At 37.1% G+C, this 19,824-nt stretch overlaps 2 protein-coding genes across 5 annotated transcripts in view; one reads left to right on the forward strand and one right to left on the reverse strand.

Moving 5' to 3' along the window:
* CERKL (CERK like autophagy regulator) overlaps nt 1–10,633 on the forward strand; it is a 63,564-nt gene extending 52,931 nt beyond the window's left edge. The window contains exons 7-14 of one of the 4 annotated variants that reach the window (XM_076342490.1): nt 260–437; nt 716–784; nt 1,128–1,156; nt 1,241–1,349; nt 4,456–4,552; nt 5,797–5,972; nt 6,788–6,890; nt 10,571–10,633. In XM_076342490.1, coding sequence (XP_076198605.1) covers nt 260–437; nt 716–784; nt 1,128–1,156; nt 1,241–1,349; nt 4,456–4,552; nt 5,797–5,972; nt 6,788–6,869 — 740 coding nt within the window. In that variant the 3' untranslated portion in view covers nt 6,870–6,890; nt 10,571–10,633. Of the gene's footprint in view, nt 1–259; nt 438–715; nt 785–1,127; nt 1,157–1,240; nt 1,350–3,289; nt 3,498–4,455; nt 4,553–5,796; nt 5,973–6,787; nt 7,987–10,570 lie in introns of those variants that run through there. The other 3 variants (XM_076342489.1, XR_012995673.1, XM_076342491.1) reach the window with 3 other exon arrangements.
* Nucleotides 10,620–19,824, reverse strand: part of ITGA4 (integrin subunit alpha 4) — a 38,595-nt gene continuing 29,390 nt past the window's right edge. The window contains exons 18-28 of the mRNA XM_076342488.1: nt 18,541–18,691; nt 17,709–17,807; nt 17,172–17,251; nt 16,741–16,827; nt 16,095–16,185; nt 15,302–15,409; nt 14,910–15,029; nt 13,397–13,516; nt 12,800–12,898; nt 12,464–12,583; nt 10,620–11,603 (exon numbers count right to left, since the gene is read on the reverse strand). Coding sequence (XP_076198603.1) covers nt 11,511–11,603; nt 12,464–12,583; nt 12,800–12,898; nt 13,397–13,516; nt 14,910–15,029; nt 15,302–15,409; nt 16,095–16,185; nt 16,741–16,827; nt 17,172–17,251; nt 17,709–17,807; nt 18,541–18,691 — 1,168 coding nt within the window. The 3' untranslated portion in view covers nt 10,620–11,510. The remainder of the gene's footprint in view (nt 11,604–12,463; nt 12,584–12,799; nt 12,899–13,396; nt 13,517–14,909; nt 15,030–15,301; nt 15,410–16,094; nt 16,186–16,740; nt 16,828–17,171; nt 17,252–17,708; nt 17,808–18,540; nt 18,692–19,824) is intronic.

The following is a 19,824-nucleotide window of genomic DNA, read 5'->3' on the forward strand; positions in this document are numbered from 1 at the left end:
AGTAGCTGAATTTTCGCCTTAACTTTTTTAACATTTTGAAGCATCTGAACATTGTTCTCTGAAATGATTACTTTTATAAGGTCTTAATTGTATCTAGATTGATTCTGGTTTCCATTAGTAAAACTTGACTTCCTAAAGAGAGAAGAGTCTGGAGTTTTTTCTCCGCAGCTAAATTAGGTGAAAAAGAAATGGTAAGTTGTATTCTGTTTGAAATACAGATGTTATTTGTAATTTCTGATCTTTATCTTTGAAATTTTAGGACATATTCAACCAGTAGATGTCTGTACTTTCAGTACTCCAAGCAGGCTTTTGCGGTTTGGGTTCTCAGCTATGTTTGGTTTTGGTGCAAGGACTCTAGCTTTGGCTGAAAAACACCGTTGGATGCCCTCCAATCAGCGGAAGGATTTTGCTTTTATCAAAACACTGGCAGATCTCAAGTATGCCATGAGCTGTTATATTTTTCTAGTATTTCTCATTTTCTTGAGGAAAATGCAATAATTAATGTGGTAAAAATACCGACAACAGTAGTTTAGCTATCTTGACTTCTTAATTGCAGACAGATTTAACTCAGATGTGATGTATATCCCTCTTACGAGTTAGAGGAGATAAATTCTGTATATTCATCATCTCCTTAAAATCATCTTAACTTTGATAAAAGTCTGTCTAGCAGTCAGAATATTGGTTTACATGATAGTAAATATCAGTACTTTTCTAGGCCAGAGGAATGTGAATTATCATTTCTACCTCTACAAATTCCACAGGAAGACTCTCATGAGAATGACAGGTAAGTAAAACTGAGTCAAACAATTCCAAAGCTACAAAAAGATGTGTCTTTGAAGATAAAATTGTACAGATTATTAATTTTGTTCAAATTTGATCATCAGGTAAAACAATCTTATTAAAAAAAAAAAAGATTTGACAACTGCAAACTTGTACGCTTTGTAAAACATTCCCTATAGACTATAGAGGATTTGTTACAAAGCAGTCTTTCACTCAGTATTACTGGTTTGTTCAGTTCCATTTATCCTTTCTTCCATTGAGATCTTACTTTTTTTCTAAAGTAGGTGTTGTTTAAATGTGCTAAAATAAGTTTAAATTATTTTACCTACATGTTTTCACCCTTTTAGAAAGAAGAAAGAGAAAATTAAAAAAAAGGGTGAGTTTTTGCTTTTATGATTATTTAAAAGTGAACTGTGGCTGGTTAAACTGGAGTAATATAGAATTACTCTGTTATATTTAGGTAGCAAGGATCAATGGCACAAAATTCAGGGTCACTTCCTGAATGTGAGCATTATGGCAATCCCTTGTCTGTGTTCAATGGCACCAAGAGGCTTGGCACCTAATACGAGGTCAGTAGGGGTTTAGAGAATTAGTCATGTCTATAAATTCTGACATCTTACCTTAAGACCTTGGCTTTTCCGAGAACGCAAGCCTGTGTTTAGGTAGTCTAGACCTTCTGGAATGGGGGAGGGAGCATGGACTGCAGCAGACTTGATAATCCCAGGAACTGTAATCAGTTTTTGGATCAGGCAAATAAGGTCAAGCAGTCTAACTAGAATAATGAGTGAATAATTACTGTGATTAAATTAGTTGGCAAGTCTGACTTAAGTAGTAGTCATCGAGCAGTCATCTGTCATAGGATTTGGCTATATGTAGAAACTTCATTCTTGGATTTTATTTTTTCAAATATAAACGTGCCCCTCATCTTCTGCTTTACAGCCAGCAAAAATGAAGTATGAATCTTTCTCCTGTTATGGAGAACTGAAATTCACACTTATCTTCTGCCCTTTTTTTTTTTTTCCTCCCTCCTCCCGCCCCCCCTCCCCTCCCCCCGCCCCCGAACTTGGGAAATGCAGCTTCTACATGTAGGGTTTTGGGAAACAAAGGAGTATGTAATCTGGTTGTTGACATTGACTCATTTTGCCTTTAGCTCATTGTTGAGAGCATGCTTTGCAGTGATCAAAACAGTTATCAGGTGATAAACGTTTGTACTTGATGTATCCAGTTGATGATTAAGCAGAATAGCAAGTACAAATTTTGTAGTTGTACATGAAATACAACATGCTCCCTCAAAAAAGAATGCAGAAACTCTCGTGTGTGTGTGTGTGTGTATCTATTATAAAAAAACCTGCAACCAACACTCAGGGAAGTTTATGGAATGAGTCTGTTTTGTTTCATTTGATTATCATTAGGTGAAAATAGATGTGCCTTAGAACTGATCAGGTATTTTTCTTCAAAATTACTGGCTGATCTGGTAGAATTTGACTTCTTGGAAACAATGTAGAACCAAATGTTTTTGATGAAACTCCTATTGAGAAGTTTTCTTTGCTACAGGAGTCCTGCTAAGCCTCATATACCTCAAGATAGTGCCCTGATGCTGTCCCCTCTTAGGAACTTACTGTGTTCAGCATTTAGTGTGTTATATACCAGTCAGTAGAAAAATTCTGACAGGAATTGAAGAAATTAGTCTTTTTTTTAGCTTTGCTTTCTCTTTCCATCTGTTCTGGCACCTGTTTCTCAGTGACAGGGAATTTTATGACAACTCCATGCAATTATTGCAGGTTTGAATGAGCCTGTTTTTCCCACAGTGTAGTTGCTCAGTGGATCCCCCTATCCTTTCATATAAGGACATGCTTTTTTTTTCCCCTCGCTTTTTAAAAATAATCATCTGAAGCGTGCAGTCAGCTAGTAGGGTAGGAAGAGTAGACTCTTCAGACAGGTGCTTCATTTCTCGTAGTGAATAGCATCTTGACTTGAGCTTTTCGATACGGGAACAAATGTTGCACTAATTGTTAGAGACTCAAGACCCGTTATGGAAGCATCAGTTAAACTCAGCTAGGTTTCTTCACTCTGTCCTGTTTTCTCCAAGAGGTTTTTGCCATATGAAGATATTTGAAGTGGAATGAAAGCTTTGACTGCTGCCTGTAACTCTAGTTATACTAGTCTAAATTTGCAGAAACATGTCAAGATACGTTTAACTGTCTGCGCTATTTGAGCCATGTGGGGCATTTGTTTCTCGTAGCGTAGGTGGTGTGCTCCGCTGCAGATTGGAATTTCAAAAGAATTAATGAGAATTCTTAGTCATCTCTGAAGATAAAAGGCCGTAGTGTCGAATGCATTGCCCAGTAGCCTGCTGTGCCCTTTTATTGCAGCAAATGTGATAAGGAGGCAACTTTTTCAATTTCACCATCACTGTTTTCTAGATCAGCAAAGTAATGCTATGACTTGTTTATAGTCACATAACAAAACTGTGGCTTGTTTAATGGTTATGTAAAAATTATCTTCCTAGATTGTGCTGTATCGTAGTCTGAGAACATTCCTGATGCAGTCGTTCAGTAGCCAGAGAACTATGAGTGGGGAGAGATCTGTGGTGGTAGGCTGGAAGTATTTTTTTTTTTTTAAACATTCTTAACATATTTTCCGAGCATACATGCTGCATAAATAAATATATATGTATGCATATATATTCAGAAGATATGAAATACATCGTCTATATATACAATACAATCTCAGCAGTCATTGTCATGTTCATCATCATTGTCATGTTCATCAGATACTCTTGTTGACTGTTGATTTGTCTCTATAGCTTAAACAGGACTTAGGCGTGATTGCATTGAGATGCAGATTGCTAGTTTCTGTGACAAGGTACAGTTGCATTAAGGAATCTGTGAATTGATACTAGCTCAGACAATTCTGAGCCAAATTCTCAATGGTGCTAAAATATCAATGGCGACTAGATACCTAGGACCATTGAGTATCTGCACTGTAGGGTCTCTTCTTGATTAACGTCTAGTATATGACTGTTTCATCTTGTACAAAATTCCCTTCAGTTTTTAACTTTTATGTGCTTTGTGAAATGTGTAAGTAGAACTGTACTGAGAATTGCTAAGAGAGTTTGAATAGCGGCATAGTTGAAGATCAGGATCTATGTTAGGGCAGCAGGAGTGTTAATGGAGGAGGTGAAGGAACCCATCTGCACTGGGTTATAAGATGGGGATGCGCTTGCATGCATCATGGGAATGGTTTCTTGGTAAAGCTCTGCCTCACAACATTTTGTGGTAATCATTATACTTTGCTGGAGAGAAAAGTGTAAAGATAAACTTGTGATCCCCGATGTTTAAAAATCATCATCTGTTAAGTAGAAAAGCAGTTTTTTAAATTATATGTTTTCTGTTCAATAAATTCTAGATATTGACAAGGGAGTACCATTTAATTATTACAGTGTACATTATAAATATATAGATGCTAAATAACCTCAATTGCGTAGTTTATATTGATCTATAGAGGGTGGGGTGTTTTTTTTTTTTGACAGAAAGATTTAAAAAAACATTGAGACTATTCTATTAATTTATTCTTGCTAGCTTTTTTTTTTAAAAAATGTAGACTTTTGAAGAGCCTGTTAAACTTCCAAATTAATGAATTTACTTTTGTGAACTAAGTTGGTCTGCTTTTCAGGTTGAATAATGGGAGCATGGCTCTTATTGTTGTACAAAATACTTCTCGAACAGAGTTTATAAAACATCTGAAAAGATACGCCAGCGTAAAAAATCAGGTACTGCTAATTTCTTTCTGGTGGTTATAAAAAGAACACTTAATTGTGAAGGTAGGCATGCTGCAAGAGTTAATGTTAGCATCCTCATAAGGAGACTTAGCTTCCTGTCAGAATACATTAGCCCCCTTTTTATCTGATTTTTTTTTTTTTTTTTTTAAATCACTAGACTAATACCGATTAGCCTATTTCAGCCCATCTGTTGTGGTTTAAATTGTATTTGTGTTGTAGCATAGTTTTATGGGTGTAAAGCCCTTTCACCACAATAAAGGAAATGCATGCTGTGTTTAAATTTTGTGTAGTACAGAGATCAAGAACACAGACTGGGGGGGCATCATGGAACTCTGTAAGAAATAGGTAAAGTCTGTAATTTCAGCAGATCACTGCATGCTATGCTGGTAGCAGTGGATTATGACCATTGATTTTTAGCAGGTATGCATTCCATGTAGTTATGAATGTTTGCAGAACTGCATTTCAAAATTTTGGTCATTATTCTGTCTTTGAAGAGAAAAATGAAGAATCCAAACACAGTGCCTTATTGCTGTCTGAAATACGCGATGCCTAGCCTAAGCGTACTGGTACTCATTCAAATGTTTTGGGATTATGTGAAATCACTTTTACAAGAAGGTTTAGGTTTGAATTAGATAACTGTTCAACAGTCAGAGAGTTTGGGGGAGAGGTGGGTCACAGTTCCATGTGACAGCACTAGCAGCTGCGTTTAGGAAATAGTTTATGCTTTCCGGTTATGCTTTTGGAGGAAGGCTTTGCTTTTCTCTCTGCCTTTGTAGTTAGAAATTAGACAAGGAGATATGGACCCTCCTTTAAACTTAAGATGACCATTTACTGGAATTCTAACTAGCCTCATTTAGGACAGGATTACTGGTAATGATGAACAGAACACAGGAAAAAATCTGCTTGGACTTTCACATATTCTGAAAGAATGTGCCGTTTTGGCATGTGCAAAATATACCACCTCACCTGTAAACCGAGCAAGTCCGATATGGAAATGCAAATGGACAGTACCATTTTTTCTGAGGCACTATTTAGGATAAAAATAGCATGTTAATCTATAAACGTTAGCTGGAATATATAATGCCTCGTGGTCAAAGCTAGGGTTAAGTGTTCCCATTTACTTAAGACAAAAAAAAAAAAAAGGCAAGCTCTTTAATTTCAAGTAATCCAGTTTGTTGCTAAGCTACCACCTATATCTTTCATCTTCATTTAATATATATCTGTGTTTGGTTTAGTTCAATTTTCCCTTTGTTGAGACCTACACAGTTCAAGAAGTAAAAGTACAACCGAGGCTTAAAAGTGGGCTTGATGCCAAAGAAAATACATATTTGAATGCTGCTTCTGCAGAAGGAAATTACCCTTGGAACATAGATGGAGACTTAATGAAAGAAGCGTCAGAAGTTCACGTTCGGTAAGGCTAAGTATTATGTTTATGGACTGTATACCTGTAACAGATTAGTACTGCAATCTTAAATGTCTATGATACAGATGACACCCCAACTGGGTGTCGTACGTCCTGTAAGAACAGTACTTTTGTGTGCTTTTGTGCACTGCACAGTCTGGCCCCTTTGTCATTGTTTGGGCCTCTGCCCTGTTGCCTTGTTGCCCATCTTTGGAAAGGTTTGTTATGACCCACTAGGCCTTTCCTTTCTGGTGCTTCGTCAGCTTCCAGCTCCGCTTCTTCTCTTCTTTCTGCCTGTTAGTTTACCCTTCTGTTTCTTAGAGGAGAACAGAAGTAGATAAAGGTCTGTGACTCCTGGGAGGAGCTCCTTTTGGAATAAGGATTCCTGCTTGGAAAGCAGTGTGTGTAACCTTAATAAAAACATGTAGTTGTTCAATTGTGGGGAAGCTTAGTGCTGATTGAGAATAGTCTCCGCATCTAGGATCGGAGAAAGAGACTATGAATATGTAGGGAAATAGGAGGATTCTCAGTGGAATTAAATGGGCGGTGGCACATTCTTCTGCAATGCACACAGGATTAGTTGAAGGTGCAGAGCTCAGAGTAAGAGTCTGGTATGTAAAGTAAAAGGCAGATCATGTTACAGGATATATAATATATACATCTAAAGATGATCTTATAGAAATTATCAAAACGGAATTCACCTGATTTTATTCCATATAGCAGTTCATACATATTTGTTCCCCCCCCCCCCCCAACCCCCAAAAGTGGCACACCCATTGCACGAGTTAATGAAGTTGATAAAGTTTGACTTCCTCACTTCACAGGGTGCATCCTCAACTTATTAATCTCTATGGAGTGAACACTGATGACCTGGAGAGTTTCCAAGCAACCTGCAGTTGCATATAGAAGGGACACACTGCAAGTTCGGTATTAAAGAATCCTTTTCTCACCTCTATGCGCAGCTTTCCAAGGTCCCAGTCTTTCACTCATCGAATTCAGTTGTTGTAGCGGAAGCTTAACTGGGATGTCTGTAATATTTCTGGTTTTAAATTTTTTATCAAGTTATATATTTTTATCAGGTTGTATTTAACTGTAAAGAAACTGTTAGGCTTAACAAGAAAAAATAAAAACTGATTATATTGGTCTCTTATAAATTTGGGGTCTGAGAAGTGTCCGTCAGAAGAAAATATTTGTTTTTCCTTCAAAATTGTTCTAGCTTTTGCAATAAATATAGTATGAGATACTTTTAAGTTTGCTGCCGCTATCAGTGTTGTCAGGTAACTCAGTTCAAATAGAGCTGGTGAGTGGAGGTATGGTACTGCCTCGTGCTGAAGAACGGTGACAGAATATAGATTTATTTATTTATTTTTTTGAATCAAGTACTTCCATTTCTAGGTATCATTTTTAATGTTGCCTTAATGTATTTGCTTTCAAATTGTTTCTAGTCAAACAGTAACACAAAAGAATATGCTGATGTCTTATATGGCTTTTCTTTGATGAAATGTATTTTAAAGACTACTCTTTGTACAAAATAAATATTGAAAAATATTTTATCTATCCCAGAACTGAAGTGATATTCAGTATAGTTTTTGCTGTTGCTGAGAATAAAGTTATGATAAATAACTTAGAGTTGACTTAAAATTTTTATAACTTCCTTATAGGGCATAAACATTTTTGACTGGCATTTTTTTTGTAACTTATTAAATATTTAATACAATTACTTGAGATGACAGCGAATTAAGACTCTGTTCTTTCTGGGAACTGGCTTTCTCTGAGATGACGGAAATTAGCAGACCGACAAGTTTGTCCATCTGCAGGACCACAGGGATAATGAATGTTCTCCTGTTGACTTGTCTATGAATCGTTCAGAAGGCGGCTGACAAATAATGGCATGAAAGCTGCATTTTCCTGTGGCTAGAATGAGTTGCTTTAAGTTCTTTCTTTAGTAAGCAGTTGAATATAATGTGAAATGCAGTCATTTACGATTTTGTTACATCAAGGCACTAAGACTTTATATGGGAGATATAGCTACTATTTTTTGTTTGATTTTAAATACTACTTGTGAAAAATTTTTATCTGTGATAAATACGCAAGACAAAGTACCGCTCCTAAAGTACTGCAGATGATTATTTGTCTCCTAAGAACAAGCTGTTACTTGTTGGAAATCTCATGCAGTTTCTGCGGGCAAACCTGGCCAGTAGTAAAGGCCAAACTGATAGACAATCAAACGCCTGCTTTGTAGGCAATTATTATAGGAATCTTACAGCTAGTTCTGCTCTTTGCACTGGAGTTCATGGCTGCAGAGTAGGATCAGAGTCACAGTGCCCTTTGGGCTGGACGAGGCCCCATCAGGGCTCTAGCCCAACCTCCTGCTCAGAGTGGGTCCAGCTATGAGATCAGATCTGGTCACTCAGGGCTTCATCCAGTCCGGCCTTGAAACCTCCAAGGGTGGAGATGACGCAATGTCGCTGCACCCCTGTTCCGATGCCTGGCTGTCCTCATGAGGAAAATGTTTTTCCTCATGTCTGGTTGGAACCTCTCACTTCAGTTTATACCCGTTGTCCAGGTTGCAGTCTCCAGTTAAACTACTATAATTGATACTGTATCACATCAAATACTTTTAACATGTGTGCTGGTTTTGGCTGGAGTAATTTTCTCCACAGTAGCTAGTATGGGGCTATGTTTTGGATTTGTGCTGGAAACAGTGTTGATAACACAGGGATGTTTTCGTTACTGCTGAGCAGTGCTGACACAGAGTCAAGGCCTTTTCTGCCTCTCACCCCACCCCACCAGCGAGCAGGCTGGGGGTGCACAAGAAGCTGGGAGGGGACACAGCCGGGACAGCTGACCCCAGCTGACCAAAGGGATATCCCACACCATATGACGTCATGCTCAGCATATAAAGCTGGGGGAAGAAGGAGGAAGAGGGGGACGAACTCAGAGTGATGGCGTTTGTCTTCCCAAGTCACCGTTACATGTGATGGAGCCCTGCTTTCCTGGAGATGGCTGAACACCTGCCTGCCGAGGGGAAGGAGTGAATGAATTCCTCGTTTTGCTTTGCTTGCGTGTGCGGCTTTTGCTTTACCTGTTAAACTGTTTTTATCTCAACCCACGAGTTTTCTCACTTTTACCCTTCCGATTCTCTCCCCCATCCCACTGGGGGGGAGTGAGCAAGCAGCTGCGTGGGGCTTAGTTGCCGGCTGGGGTTAAACCATAGCACAGGTTAAGACAATTCAAACTAAACTTCCTAAAGTTGTCTAAGAAGGGGATTCCAGCTACATGGAGTAGATTTAACTGTTTTTGTTACGTAACTAAAAATTAGTAAAATAATTGAACTTGCAGAAGAGACAGCATTCACGTGCTTGTTGGGTTTCTTTTTAATAAAATGAAATTGTGTGATACTTTAACCTTGCCACCATCAGGACGTCGTACATTCATTTTTTTGTCAACCTGGTTTATAAAAGCTAATTGAGTTTTGCTTCATAGCCTAAGAACAGGCAGCCAACATTTACATGTTAATAATAAAATCTGAATAGGAAGGCAATTTCCAAGGCAACATTCTCACACGTACTGACTGACTTATGTAAACTATATTTCAAAGATACATAAAATGCTTTAGTTTCACTTCTTTGCCTTTTTTGTATTAAAAGAATGTTAATACTTCTTCCAATACTTGAGGTATATTTTTCACAAGATTCTGTAATGTCAAACTAATTTCTGTTCAAAGATATTTTGGTTAAAGTGCAAAAATTCACTAAAGCCTTTTGGAAGATAAGCATTTTGTGTATATTTTCAGCCTTGCAAGAAAACATTTCATTCGTCAGATTTTATTTTGATTATTTTAAAAAACAGATACACATTCATGTGTCCTTGCACTGCAGAAGATTTTAGAAAATGTACTTTAGAGTGATCCACATCTTTGGCATCAAATGACGTGAAAGGAAATTACAAAATGGTCCCCGATACCTTTAAAATCTGTGGACAATGCGGCTTTTATGGCACCAAACACTCTACTAGCAAAAGTGCTTGTTGAAGGCACTCCGTATCGCTTTTGAGTCTCAGGCTAGTTCCCGTGTGATGGTGCAGCTTCAAAGTATATGTACGTGTTACATTTATTTCTCCTTGCAGTTCAGAGAGACATCAAAGGCACGGCAAGAAAGGCCATATCGCATACTGCTGTTGCAATAAATTCAGCTATTGAAAAAGCTGTACATTGTCCATTTGTACTGGGGAGCAAAGTAACATTCCCCCCCCCCCCCCCCCCCCCGATTGTACTATTTCACCAAAGCTAGGTGGCAGTGCAAACTTATCTAGCTGAAGAAACTTCCTGTAGTAGCAGAGCAGTGGTTTGAACCATGTTTCTATTCAGTCATTTGCCTTTCCGCTGGGTGGCTTCTGAGGGTGTCTGTTTGGATGATATGTAGCTGAAAACTTCACAAGTAAACCCAAGCTAGCTCTCCAAATGACTTCCTTATTAAGTACTTTCAGGTAAAGGGTGGTACATCTAAAGATAAAATTTGGCCCAGTAAGGTTGGCATTTGGAGTCTTTTGGGTATGTGTTTCTCTGTTTTGTCATCATGTGAAGTCTTTTTTTTTTTTTTCTCCAGGTCCTGGAAGAATGCCAGTACTAAATACTACTATGCTAAGTACTATAGAAGAATCTTCAAATAAATAAAAATAAATACTTGCTTTAAAACCCCCCACATAGAAGTATTTCATTGGAGAAGTCCAAAACATCATGGCAGCAATATCTGAGGAAAGGATGAAACAACTAATTCTGTCACGCTTGCAAGTACCATGTTAAAGACGGCTACAAATTATGACCTCCAATATGTTACTCTTTCCACAGCTGAGAGGATTCTGTGCTGCATCTCCAGGCTACCCCACAGAATTCCCTGCTCTGAATCCACCTTTGACCTTCCTGGTTCTGGCTTGCCTGGGTGTCTAAGTCTCTGCAGTGTTGTGGCTGTGCCTGTGAAGCCAAAGCTTACGAGGTTACCTTCAGAAGCCCCGGAGAGCTTCTGATAGCCGTTTTCTACATCCATGCGCTCTACTTACAGTCCTTCTATTGGTTTAAGCTAATTTACCCTTGTAAAACTGCCAAATCAAGATGAGGGAGGATTTCTTCCTGAATGTCTAAATCAAAAGATTATTGAAACTTGAAAATGAACAGAATAACTCACACTAATGTGTTTGAGATCTTATTTTCCAGGATTGGCCAAATGTTACTACTTTCTAGAAATTCTTCTTTCCGGCAAATAATTATTCTTCTCTTTATCGTTAGTGTTCTTCTGTCTGTTTGAAACCAGATAGATATACGGCATTTCAAATATTACTGTGAGACTTCAAAACAAACTGTTTTACCATTTTCATATTAGAAAACCAACAGTACTCTAAGGTGTAGTCCTCCATAGAGTTCAAGGAAATAAAGTGTATTTTGTAAGAGCGAGTGAGCTCAAGACCAGTTTTCTTGTCACTGATGTTTCTCCTGGGAATTAACCTGAATCTTAAATTCTCCATTTTAAAATTAAACGTTTATTTGCCATCTTAGTCATCTTTGTTTCCACTTGTAAAACTCCAGCTGTCTCTTCTGTTCTTGTCTTGAGGGATGGGTTTGTACTGCCTTTTGAAAAAGCCAATCTGAAATACATAATTTTGGAATCTGTTGTCAGCAGTTCTTTGTTATCAAATCTAAACCATAAAAGATGAACTAAAATAAAATGCATATACTTGGTGTTTATGAACGATGGTATTTGCCATTGCTTTGTCATACCAAGTAATCAAGTGTTACTCATCAATCAAAAAAAGTGGGTTTGCTTTTTCTTTTACTTTTTGGGAGGCTAATACTCTCCTGCAAGGAGTAAGGACGTGGGCTTGTGAACTATAACAGTCCACAGAATCCCGTATTTTTTTTCAATGTGAAATGGTAATAAAACTTTCCTGTTAAATTGGTTTCATTTCTACACTTCCCTGGGAAAAACGATGGATGGAGAAAGTCTGCATGTAGGTAAAGAAGTTAACAACCTCTTAATTGCTTGTCAGAGAAGCTGCTTCCTTCATAGTTTTCATTTTTACTTATGCACAGGATTTTTTTAGCATTTATGCTGCAGTTTAAAATCTTAAACATTTTATTCTGGCATGAAACTATGTTGTAGACTATTAGTCATCAGGTGTCAAGTGACATTAAATGTGGAGCACCATCCCACAAAAATAATCCATTTGATATCATTAAATTATATAAATCATTTGCAAACATGAAATGCCTTAAAACATGGGAAGGGGTAAATAAAAGATGATGTAGAATACACAGAAGATAAAATGAAGGAAAATGGAGAAGTATTTTGAAAAAACCGGAAGTTACAGGAGGAATTATGTTTCTTTAGAAAGGACAGATCATAATAAAGTATTATTTCTCCTTTAACCTGCATTAACAGATCCAGAGATCCACCAACAGTGTGAGTTCCTGACTTGAGAACAACTGAGAAATACCGAAAACCTACCTTCCATAATATAAATGAAAGCAGCAAAAACAAGGTAACACCAACTATTAAGCCTATTCCAATAATTAGCACAGTAACACGGTATTTCGGCTTTTGGTGGTGCACTCCTTCCAAATAGACCTGGAAAGCAGAAAATAAGTTGAGTGCTGACTGATTCCCCCTTCCCCCCCCCTCCAAAAGATACTAAAACAAACTAGGAAAATTAATTACGTTCTTAAGTAATTAGCACTATATTCATTGCCTGTGTATAGATATGTACAGAATTCCACAATTTTAATTGCTGTTGGTTTTTCTACTTTGACAAGTTTATCACAAATTCATTAAGAGAATTCTTACATATGTAACTTGTTTGTCCTTGTGTAGTTCAATAACTTTTGCATTTTTTTCTGGTGAGGCTGTTGCTCTTACTTCAAACTTCAATGCTGATGCATCATCCTGATTAAAAAAAAAAAATCCTATCTTTTAAAAAATAACTTCAACACATTAATTCCTACCCAGCAAAAACAGTAACACAGCTGCTCAGAAACAGAATCTCACACAAACACACAATGGGGCCTTCTTCTGATCACAAACCAAATTAGTACCAGAAGCTGGAATGAAGCCCAGTTGGATTTTACTTAAGTCCACATCCATGCTGCTTTTCTTAGAAAAGTACAATTATCAGTTGAAATTAAATCCCAATCCTACATAACCCAGCCAGAATAGGCAAAGCCATACACACTGTAAAATAGCGATAATCTAAAATACGTATTTTTCAGTTTTCATATATCACCTTGAGACTTAGCATTGAAAACACAAAATAGGGAACACCTAAAAGATTTGGATTTAATCATCTGTTTGCCAAAATATATTAATACCTAGAATTTATATGCAGAGAATACTGCAAATACGCCTTGAAATATTCCCCCCAAGTATGAAAAATTCATGTGTTACCATTTCTAAAAGCGAAGGAGTAGCCTCCAGATGCAACTGAACGGTTGCTTCTTTTCCACTTTCCATGTTTCCAAGCTTGCAATATATTTGTAAGCAAAGGCTGTCATTTTTCATGCAGTACTGTAGAAGGGAGGGAAAGATTAAAACTTAAGTTTATCAACTTCAGCATCTTGGTATTAAAGACACTCAGGAACCGAGTAAAACAAAAAGATCCATGTTTGTTCTTGAAAAGTCAGGGTGTAACTCTAGGTTGTCATCCATCCCTGTCAGTCCATAGGTGCTAAAGGAACAGTACATCGTTATAGAAGACAACAGGTCATTTTTCTTAAAAATTCAATTTTTCTTAGACTGAAAAATAACAATTGTCATAATTTGGTTATATGGTTGGGTTTTTTTTTACACTGTTATTTCAAATTAGCTTTTATCAAGAGTGATAAATGACAATGACTATATGATATCTAGTATAAACAGTGTACTTGGTTGATCCTTACACTTGTACACGGACAGCTAGCACCATTTCACTCAGCTTTGGAGAAGACAAAAAAGCAAGCCGGTACATGATTATATTCTTTGTCCAAGACTGCAACGCCTAAGTTCTGATTTGATATTCTAGTGCAGGCTGTCTCTCAATCATTGGTTGATGTTCCTTGTAACGTGCTTAATCAAAGTTCCAAATTAACATATTTTAAAATGTCCAGCTTCTTTTAAGATGAAAGTATTAAACAAAATTGTACTTTATCAAACACAAGTTGCAGGACATGGAGATTTCTAGGAGAACAAACCCTCAAAAATGTAACACTAGAATAGCAATTCTGGTTCGGGCTACATAGACAAGTATATGATCTCCAGCAGGGTCCATAAGCAGGTACAGAGGGACGAGCTTGAACAGGCCAGGCATGTATGATATTCTCCCAGCCTTCCAGATATTTTTAATAAGAACTTCCCGAGCCAAAAATTATTGCCATATATTTTGTAATTCTTATTGACTTTCAGTCCCATTCACTTGTATAGTCTCCCTTGGAATCCACTTATTTTTAGCATTCATAACACCCTTCGGTAAGAAGTTCCACCAGGAGCACTACTTTGGGTTTTGGTTTTTTTTTTTAACCTGGCTCCTATTAGTTACATTTGATGGCACTTTTTTGATGTGGAAAAGGCAATTGAATATTTGATCTGCACACTTCATGTAATTAAAATTAAGACTGTTTCTCCCACATGCATCATTTTCAATTTGTTACTGAATTTCATCTGCCATTCTGTTTGCCCGCTCATTCAGTTACATAACCCTTCGGCAGCTCTTCGTAGGTGACTGTCATCCACGCTGACTTCAGTGACGTGTCATTAATCAACTTTCTCACCTCTTTCACTAAAGTCATTTATGACTATGCTGAACTTATCACCGCAAATCCTTGGAAGACTGCTCTAGTGACCTCATTATATAACATACACCGTTGTCTTAAGGCTCATTCATTCAGTCATTTATTTCCCACTGATGTCAAAAGACAGACCTTACCATTTGTCTCTTAGCAGGCTTTGAAAAGAAAGTGACAACATCCTTTAATATGTTTTCGTTTTTTTCTGCTGCACTACAGTTTCTGGGATATCTATTATAGGAGCACTGTCCAACTGTTGTCTGGAAATAAAAGTAACACAGTGTAGAATTTAAACATCAGATAATAATCAGAATACAGATTTCTGAAAGGCAAGAAGCTCAAAAGGAATGTGAATTTTACTTTCAGAATTCTAACACACATGGGGCTGAAGATCAACCTATTCTCGTTCACTCTGCTTCACCATAGCTAACAAATTGAATGCATGCTTAGTACCTAGTTCTGCCGTGCTCTGCTTCTCTTTTTCATAGAATTCATATAGCTAATAAAATTATATTGAGTAACCTGTGCTTACCTTGATATCCAATGTGTTGAACAATTTGAAGTCATTGGGTGGAAAAGCATTAGGTATCATTATCTCTAAGTTTGTATTTGGAGCCATGCCTGGTCCTGCACTGATAACCTTGTGGGGAAGAATGTTATACATTTAAAGCTTTAATTCATGGTAGCTATTCAAGTAACAACAAAAAAAAAAGTATAAACACATAAAACTTCACAGAGCGGGGTGGCACCTGCATTGGTACGCTGTCATGAAAGTGGACTCTGCTAGGAGTTGTAACATTTTGCTCAATTCATTCTGCAGGCTTACTGAACCCTTCGCTTCTCTGAACCCATTGAGTAAGTAGTGCTAATCTGCGATGACTACCCTGAGGTCATACAGACTGCCTTCCGGGAGAATATGCAAAAGGAACTAGGAGAGATTAATGTCTAACTCCTGCTTTTAATCCATTGCAGACAAATCTGATACTTATAGATCCTCTTATAAGGAGCTCCTAGTTCCTTTTGCTTACCGTAAGATAATTCCTTTTAAAGTGTTTCTTAATGGAAGAAGCGGCAAGTCAGAACTGCTTGTGCGAAGTAATTTTTCTCTGACCAGTCAGTGGAAGATTGTCCAGGCCAAAAAAAAATTGTTCAAAGAGGGATTAACAGCCACTTCCCATCACTAATGCACAAAAGTTGCTCACCGTGCCCTTGTACTCTTAAAAAAATTCCCTTACTGACTGTGCAGACTGTCATTAGATACACTGGAAATCTAAGCATTAACCTTCAAAACAAGGATAATAGGGTTTACAAAGAAAAACACTTACATGGAAAGTGAAGTTGATATTCTCCTTCATACACGTAACTGGTGAATCTTTCTCATTTGTTCCATAAACAAATGAAGCTGGTGATACAAATCTACAATGGTTTAGAAGTTGTTAATTAATAGAATTGCTGTGTATCGTTAGCATAACTTTCTGCTCCATGCTACCACCAGTAAGATTGGGTCTAAGAAAATACCTGAGTTTGCGTTTTAGTAAACCTAGAACACTGAGTAGAAGTCCTCTACCTTTGTACTCTTCCCTCTTAAAAAGGCAGACGAATCGGAAAAAGTCATAAATCCTCACCCAAAACTATGTTCCATGAGTGCCCCGCAACAAATCCAGAATATGGTCCATGTTAAGCAAGGAATCTGAGGATCTGCTGTGCTCTTATTAAATACCTCTTTCTATAAAAAATATTCCAGTTCTTAAAAAATATTTGTCTGTTAAGAGACAAGTTTGAAGCACCACAGATACCATTGGTCTCATCTCACAGTAGTGGAAACAAAATCTTAGAAGTGTAGCTGTGTCATCTCACCCCGAGGATTTTTCAGCGACATCACGCTTCTGCTTAAAAGCTTTGGGAATTTGGAATAGTAACAAGACAACAGTTCTACGGATGTGCAGGTATAGCAATAGCTGGCTTACTTACCCATGAACATTTAACTCGACCTCGTATTTCAGAGGTACAGCTAAAGTTAGTGTATTATCCAGCAACATGTTCCCATCTTCATTTTTACTATAAAAACACAATGAAAGAAAAATGAGTATCGAATGCATCATCATATGCTAAGCATTATTTCTATAAACAAATATTAAACAGACCTTTTGGCTTATTAAAACAAAAATGTTTTATTAGTAACAGGCAGTTAAAAAAAAAAAAAAAGGGCATTTTATACAGGGAGAAACCTCCTCATTATTTAAATATCTATTACCTGGGTTTTTTCTAATTTCCCTTTCTCTACAGATTTGCAACGGATGTGCTTTCTTGCAGTTCTGCTTTGCTAAGTCCTTCCAGTGTTCCCTATTCTGTTTTTCAAAGCTAGTAATATTTTTCATTGAGTAATTTTTATTAGACTTTACCAGGTAGCATTAATGATGATGTTGAGGTCATCTTCTGCTCTGGTAAACGAGCTTGCATCCAAGAGGAAACTAAAATCCAGCTGTAGAACAAATAAGATTTTCTTTATATCAAATGATAGTGTGTCTTAACACAGTTTAAATAAAAATATTTTATTAAACTCATTTAGAATTTCCTGCTCTGAAAAAATTCAGAACTAAGAAAACACTTGCTTTTTGTGTCTTCTACTCCCTTTCTATTGACCTAACACATTTGTTCCTAGCCTTAGTCAGCTCACTTGTCTAGGAAGCCAAGCACAATCAGTTGATGCATAATACAAAGAATGTTGTCCCTTATTGAATTATTCCAGAAGGTGTTTAAGCAATTAATTTTAAAAGTAGCAGAGAGATTCAGATACCAACATGATAAAAGACGTTAGTTGGGAATGACAGAGAGATTCTGAAAACCAAGGTGTCGTCCCCCCCCGTCCCCCCCCAAAAAAAAATCCTCATAACGTATTTCGGGTGTTTTTAAAGCCAGGAACTTCATACATAGCTTACCTTTGATTTTTGATCTACGTATAAATAACCAACGCTGCACTCAAGTTTCACTGCATGAATTTCTTTATCTAATACGTCACAATGTATCTGTTTTTCTTCCTAAAATAAAGGACAAATTATTAATGATTAAAATAAAACTGCTTTTTTCAGACATTTCAAATTACATGCGCACACTGAAATGGGTGGTTTATATTTCCCTGAACTAGGTGTTTGTTATTTCACTGATGCTAATATACAGAATATTCGTATTATTCATGACTACTTTAACATATCCTTATATTGATTACTTCATCTTCTGTTTGCTAATAGTGAAGCTAAGGTGTACGCATCAGACCCACTCAAGTTTAAAGCCAACCTCTGAAAGGTGTCAGGGGGATTCTACACAGAGAGCAGTAATTTTAAAAAGGCAGAAAGAGAGAACAATTAGACTTGTGACTTTTTCATAAGGCTATGTATCTGTGAAAAAGAGCAGATTCAATGAGATCTTTGTGATCACTGAAAACATGATCATCAGACAAAAACTAGCTGTAGTATCCTGAAACACATTTAGAAACAATTTTTTTTTTATTTTAGTTGTTACCATCACATCCTGTTATTGAAATGATTTGAGTCACCTGTACTGATTAAATTGCATGTGGTTTAGGTAGCTAGAAGTCTGAGAACTTAAAAACTGGAGTTTTGTCAGCTTTTTTGCAGGGCGTGTGTGTGTGTGGTGTGTGTAGGTTGTCAGTATCTAAAGAAACTCAACAATCCATTAACAATTTGAAAAATGTCTGGCTGAAAAAGAAAAATATCAAAGGATTACTGTTTGACAGATTTTTTTTGTTCTTACCAATTCTAAAACTCGGATGAAATAAAGACCTTTAGGGATTTGAATGTGGAGGACAGTTTCATATGCATCATCTCCAACATTAAGCAGAGAAACGTTCAACAATAAAGTCTTCGTACTTCCAACAGCGAGATATGTTTTCTTATCATGAGGCCTATAAAAATAATTATCATAATATAAGGGAAAAGTAATTCTATATACAGCTTGTACGCAAAAGTTTTCTGCCTCTGCTCTTTTTAGTTAATTTCATTTGGTTCTGACAAAGTTCAGCTGGAGATCATTAGGAAAGTTTTTACCCAGTCCTGTAACTGCAGGTACTACCCCAGTTGTATGATGGTCAACTCCAGTATTGTACTTTTTAAGGCTGAGGTTATAAATGCGAGAGCAAGAAAATTGTTATCAGACCGGTCGTGCTTCTGGCTTTTACAAGACGAGAATAGCAACGTGCTACTGCTACGGTATTTTCAGACATTATTTCAAAATTCACCCTGTGTACTCAAAGCATAGGACTGAGTTAATATGAAACAGGTCACAAAGAGGGCAAGTGAACATGCCTGTCTTACGATCTATGTAATGTTCTATAATCGTGTTACAAGTACAGACACCCTATGGGGGGCTAAAAGTAAACTTCAGCGTGACATTAAAGTTTAATTAAGACTTGTAGAAAGGCTGCCTAGAAGTAGACATTTATCAGATATTCTGGCTTGAAACCAAAGCATTAGTCACTGAACACCTTTGGGAAAGAAGATGGCACTTTGAAAAGCAACAGAAGGTAAAAGCACTGCATAAGCAGATTGGTTCCAAGACAAAAGCGAATTAAAGAAAAACACAATGTTAATCAAGCCACTGAAATGTTAAGTTTAGGTTGAATTTTAAAGTTGTTTTACTAGTTACATGCTTACCATTCAGTCCTCTTACATGCACTAAAGCCAAGCTCATTAACAAGATGCTGTCACGAAGATGCCTCCCAGCTTAACACACAAGTACACAAAAGCACCAGGTGCACATCTGGGACTACAGCAAAGCTGAACTAGAGCTTTTCCCTGGTCATCGTATTTCATTCTTCATTAAAAAATGCATGATGCGGACTAGAAATTTACAGAGCAGGCCAAAATCTAAGCAATTTAAACAAAACATGATAGTGTATACATGAAGACTCATAACTCGGTAAGTAAAGCATTACATTGACGCTCCTATTTGATTTCATTCTTTTAAGACTAAAAGCGGTTGCTTTGCTATTCAAGGATAATGAATGCATTCTGTCTAGCCAAAATAAGTTAACGCTTC

Source organism: Aptenodytes patagonicus, chromosome 6 (genome assembly GCF_965638725.1).
Source record: "Aptenodytes patagonicus chromosome 6, bAptPat1.pri.cur, whole genome shotgun sequence".
Taxonomy (NCBI): domain Eukaryota; kingdom Metazoa; phylum Chordata; class Aves; order Sphenisciformes; family Spheniscidae; genus Aptenodytes; species Aptenodytes patagonicus.